At 60.7% G+C, this 5,514-nt stretch overlaps 1 protein-coding gene across 1 annotated transcript in view; it reads left to right on the top strand.

The window, feature by feature from the left end:
* Positions 1 to 4,891: 4,891 nt before the first annotated feature.
* The window catches only part of TFAP2A (transcription factor AP-2 alpha (activating enhancer binding protein 2 alpha)), a 16,731-nt gene continuing 16,108 nt past the window's right edge, over positions 4,892 to 5,514 (top strand). The window contains 1 exon segment of the mRNA XM_010835886.1: positions 4,892 to 4,936. Within this exon segment, the coding sequence (XP_010834188.1) occupies positions 4,892 to 4,936 (45 nt within the window).

Below are 5,514 nucleotides of genomic sequence, written 5' to 3'. Positions count from 1 at the left end.
CCATTGCTTGAGTGGGAAAACACACCGAGTCACTCTCGCGTCGCTCCCAGCACGCTCCAGCAGGCAGTTTGCCTCGGTTCTCCGGCCAGGGACTGACCGGGAAAGCGGGTTGGGGCTGTTGGGAAAAGCTGGAGCTGATGGCTAGATTGCTGCGGCTATAAATCCATCACTTCCCAGGTCAGCTCTGCGAGGCGCTGGGACTAAAGGGCTGGCGGAGCGAATTCCTGGGCTAGCGCGCATGCGTCGGCAGGTAGCAACCCAGCTCTTTATGACCAGGTGAGATGTTGGTGAGCAGGTAAAAAAAGGAGGATTTGCCTAAGCGATTCCAGGGAGCGGGCCCAGCCGAGCCCTACAGCCCATGCCCGGCGGGGACCCGTCGCCAGGAGCGCCGAGCCGCGATGTCCATACTTGCCAAAATGGGGGACTGGCAGGTACGGGGGTTTCCTTGGCTGGGGCTGAGGTGGGCGGGGTGAGCGGGGGAGGGGCCGGCGGGGGGAGCGGAGAGCAGGAGCCGTGGCCCAGGGCGGCGGAGTCGCAGGGGAGCGCGCGGGGCAGCGCCCAGGAGTGTTCCCCCGGAGAGAACGCGGGCAGGAGAAAACGGGCACAGGCGGCGGCCGCGGCGTTGGGGGCCACGCGCGCCACCGGCCGGCCAGGCGCGGGGCAAAGTCCGGCGCACGCTCCACAGGCGGCCCCGGGGGTCACTTGTGGTTTGAGCTACGGCCACCGGCCCCCTACCCCCGCCCCGCCACCACCCCCCAAGTAGAAACTGGGCTGGATGACTCATTCGGGCGGGAGCAGGGCGCGGGGCGGGGGTGCGCTGCGCCGGGAGGAAGGTTCCCGGCTCGCTACGCCTCCGGTCTCGCCCTGGACCCCAAGGCTGCGCGTGAGCCGGGGCTCCAGTGCACCTGTCTCTCTTCCCGGCTCCACATTTGGGGGAACCAACAGGGCGGGAAGACTAGAGAGGGGGCCGGCTGGATGGGTCGCGCCGGCGAGCGTGTTCTTTCGGGGAATGCCTTAAAGAGTTTGCGCCAAGTTGAGCTGCTCACTCCGGCTAGTTCCCGAAGCTAGTTTTTTTTTTTTCACCTCTTGGGCTCCGGGTGGGGGTGACTGGCGGGGGGAAGTAAGTGGCTAGGGATGCGGCAGAAGGCCTAGATTTGGTCAAAACCAACGCCTCCCGACGTTGGCCCGACTAGGCCGCAGGCACCACGAGGCCAAGTAGACTCCAGATACTTCGCTCTTTGAGCCCGGGGCCCGACCTCGGCCAAGGGAGCCTTAGGTTTAGCGTCCTCCTCCTACCTTCCAGACATTTCCCTACGAAACCAGGGAGTCTCTGGCCAGGCTGGTGAGGAGGGCAGCCTCTCTCCTGTCGCCGATTTCTTAATGGGAACCGCGGGGCCCTCTTTTCGCCCTAGCCAAGGGAAGGCCTCTTGGGGCGAGATTCTGAGTGCGGAAAAGCCTGCGGGCCCGTTGGAATGGAAGGCCCCGAACTTCCTAAAAAAAAGCTCAGGCCCTGCTCCTTCCGGAGCGAGTTCTTTCGCTTGTTTCAGGTTCTGTCCACGAGAAGCAAAGTTCAGAGAAGTCCCATCACCTCGCTCTCTGGAGTCGGGAAAAGGAAGTCAACACGATGTCTTTCCTTCTTTCCTTGTACTTATTATTTTATCAGCTAGGAGGTCTTTGAAGCCTCTCCTTCCCAGTTAAACCTAAACAAGGGCAACTTCATCTCCAGAGTTAGACTTTGTGGTTTAAGGGTGCAAATCCCACTCCGAACTCAGATGTCCGGCACCCACTCTCTCCCTCTCTTGCCCTGTGGTTCTCAGAGACCTTCTTCATTCTCTTCTCTGAAGGGTGAAGACTGGGGGGCTCTTTGAAAGCTGAGGTCTTTCGGTTTTCTCCTCAAGCCGGGTGAACTTTGCGCAGAAATCCTCGGGGTGAGAAAAGGCCACGAGTGCAGGCCTGGCCAGGGGCTGGGCCTCCAGTGAGCCCCCGCTGAGGTTTGGAAGCAGCAAGATTCCAGCCTGAAGGAGACAGGAGTGAACCGTGGTCCTGCCTCCCGGCAGGCTCAGTTTAACAAGCAGTGGGAAGCTGGGATCTCTGGTCGGGCAGGCGGATTTTGGGTCTGTAGGGGCCTGGGGCCCACTTGGTGGTGACCACCACCACCACTGGCGAAAATGGCAGCATCCTGGGTGTCTCTTGGTCTCTCTCAGTTGTCTCTGTCCCTTACACAGATAACTCACTCTTTTCCCAACGCCCTTTACACGCCCCCAGGCCAGGCCTGGACACCCCCCGACCCCTGCCGCCAGGCCTGGCGCTGCCGTCCTGGGGTCCCAGGCAGGCCGGAGCATTGACATGCAATGAAGAGGCTTGTGGTGGAAATGACGCTCACACCAGTGCGGCCTCGCTGGCTCCGGGGGCGCCGGGACGCTCGCCGGGGCCTTTCTAAAGCGCTCGGCGCCGCGGAGCCCTCGGGCCCCAATCTGCACCTCAAAGGCGCCCTCGGCGGGAAAACAACAACAGTTTAGCAGCCCCGGCGGGTGCGGAGCCAGAAATCCGCGGGGCTCCGGTCAGCGAAGGGGGAAGGTGGATAAGACGGAGGCCTTTACATGCCTTCCCCAGCCCACAAGTAGAAAGAAAGCGAAACTTAAAGAGCTCCCCAAGCGCACTGGGGGCGCTGGCGGCGTGAGGGTGTACACTGCCCTGCTCCCAGCCCAGAGCGTGGCCTACGGATCGCTCTTCCGGGCTGCGGCGGCTGTTGGGAGAGTGTCGGTGCTCCAGGCGGCCCCCCTCCCGACGTCCAGCCGCTGCTGCTGGGCGGCGGCCCTGGGGGCAGCCCGCAGGGTGAGTGGCGCTAGGCTGGAAGTTGACCGTTTTTGAGGGCGGAGTACCGTGCCGAATCTCGAGCTGGGTTCAGCCGAGAGGCTGTGCTGGTGTGCAGATGGGAAAAGGGAGTGCAAGGGAGGGCCTGGCACCTCGGGAGGCGTCCCCTCTCCCCCCACCCCCGGCTCTGAACCCCCTTCTAGCTCTGGTCGCCTTCCTAACTTTAAAGTTTTGGTGTTGTTGTCTTTGGGAGGACGGTGGTGGTTGTGGCCTACTCTGCCAGGCTTGGGGAATTGGCGGCGGTCTTTTTGGAGGGAGACTTGCCCTTGGGCATCTTGGGGAGGAGGGGAGTCCCCCTCCTCTCGCTTTCCTTCCACCTGTTAAGCAACGCTCCTGTTTGCCACAGCCTCTTACCCTCCCTCCCCCGCCCCTGCGAGGACGCTCTGAGAAAACTGGGAGGCCTGGAGTTTTGCAAGAAACAGGCCTAGACGGAATCAGAGGTCGTTACTAGAGCAACTCAGAGGCGAAACCTACTGTTGGCTGGGGGGTGGGCTGGGGGGTGGCGGGGGGGTGGCGGGGGGTGGGGAGTGGTTTGCAGGATTGCAGAGGGAGAAAGAAGGTTTTTTACGGAGGACAAACGAGGACGCTCACCAGGGGAAATTGATCCCTCTGTATTTCTAAGGATTACATCACATCTTTTTGGGTCGTTCTTTCTTTAAATCTTTGTGTTTCACACTAGGAAAAAAAAAAACACGAAGCCCGAGTGGGGCGCGCTGGCCCCTCCGTGGAGCCAGGGAGCCTAGACTGGCGGACCCGGACTAGGGGGTGGCTCCCCGGCCTCCGAGTTCCTCGCCAGCCGGGCACTGCGCCGCGAGGGCGCCCGCGTTAGTAACAGCACCAAATCATGAAGGAACTCTCCCTGCTTTAATTAAAAAGAGGAATCTTGGGAAAACTGGAGCAGATTAGCACAGCAAAGGGTTGGTTCCCAGCGATTTATTTTGATGCATGCATGACACGGCGCACACATGTCGGTATTTCGGCTCAACTCCAGAAGCGTGCGTGAGCCTCCGTAGGAGTTTCCATATTCCTGTCCACATCGCACCTAGGAAGCCCTTAGCCCAAATACCACGTTGAATTATCCGTCGGCCCAAGCTTCGTACAAATGCGAGGAAAAGTATTTAACCCCTGAAGCTGTCAAGCAACCTCTTCAGGGTACACTTTTTATTTTACACGCGGCAATTAAAGGATGGCAAATACCCCAGCCGAGCGACTGAAGCCGTTTGGCAAAAATCTCCAACCTGGGGATGGGAGGATGGGGGGGCGGTGCAGCGCGAAGCCAATAAAACTCCCGGGGCCCTGCGGCCGGAGGTGGCGGCTGCCCGCAGCGGAGGCAATCTCTGGCTGGGCAGAAAATCCTGGAGTGATGACGCCGGTCTTGGGTTGATGGTTATATTTAATTGAGAAAAGGGATAATAATTTCTGCTAAAATTGGACAGGGCCCGAAAGGACGGAACCACTGGTACAGGCAGGGATGGGGGAGAGGTGCTGGGAGAGCTGGGCCCCGGGAGCGGCCACTCGGACCGTGCGCAGGGCCGGGACGAGGAGAGGAGAGAGACGACGACTCGGGCGACACGGGGCCGGAGGCGCCGGCTCAGCGGCGCGCTGCGGGGCTCAAGGGAGACTCCGTGGGCTCCCGGGCGGGCGTGCGCTCTAGGAGCGAGTTCGCGCCTCGCAGAGGCCTTTATACCTGGGTCAGAGCGGCCGGCGGCAGATTGTGGTGCTGGCGAGCAATTGGACTATTGTTGATATGCTAATGAGGCGATTAGGCTGTTGGTAAAGAGCAGGAAAAGGGAAAAGTTTCTACCATTAGAGGGAGATCTCCGAGCGCACACGGGAGCTCCTTCCCTCCTCGCCTCCTCCTCCTCACCCTCCTCCTCCTCCTCACCCTCCTCCTCTTCGCCCTCCCCCTCCTCCTGCGCTCGCCGCCCGCAGCCGGCACTTTGCGCTTACCCAGAGAGTAGCTCCACTTGGGTGCGAGGCGGAGAGGGGCCAAACCCATTCACGCCGATCCATGAAAATGCTTTGGAAACTGACGGACAACATCAAGTACGAGGACTGCGAGGTAAGCGCGGCGCGGGCGCAGTCTCTCCCGCGGCTGTAGGCTCGGAGCTCCGCTTCCCTCCTCTCCTCGCCGCCAGCTGCGAGAGGCGGGTGGGACAAACTTTGCCCAGCGCAGCGCCCGCCTCTCCGCTTCGCCCGAAGAGCGCAGGGGAGAAGCTGGCGAGGAAGGTTGAGGACGTTCCCTTCTTTCATTCTCCTCCTTCGCAGCCTCCTGTCCCACTCCCCCTCTACCGCGATTTTCTCCAGACCAGTTTTGAGTGTGGCTAAGGGTAGACGAGCGTGGGTTTTTGAAGTCATTGCTGGCAACTGGGCAGGCGTCTCTGAACTCTGCTTGTCTCTCCAACGAGCTTCTGAGGGCCCAGGTCACCAGAAAGAGAAAGGGAAAACCTCTTTCCCTCTTTAAGTCTTTGTCTCTGATCTTTAACATTTTCATTTGTTCAATCTTTCCTTCCTTTCTACCAGTCCTCCACCCAACCCGCTTTAAAAAGGCCCCCTCCCTTTTGGAGAAGGGGCCCGCAGCCTGCGGTCTCAGCGGGAGCGCACCTCCCTGTGAGCCGGTTCAGTTTGGGAGCACGCCTC

Source organism: Bison bison, unplaced genomic scaffold, assembly GCF_000754665.1.
Source record: "Bison bison bison isolate TAMUID 2011002044 unplaced genomic scaffold, Bison_UMD1.0 scf7180017864053, whole genome shotgun sequence".
NCBI lineage: Eukaryota > Metazoa > Chordata > Mammalia > Artiodactyla > Bovidae > Bison > Bison bison.
The sequence above is the reverse complement of the archived record's forward strand: the minus strand, read 5'-3'. Positions and strand labels throughout refer to the sequence as shown.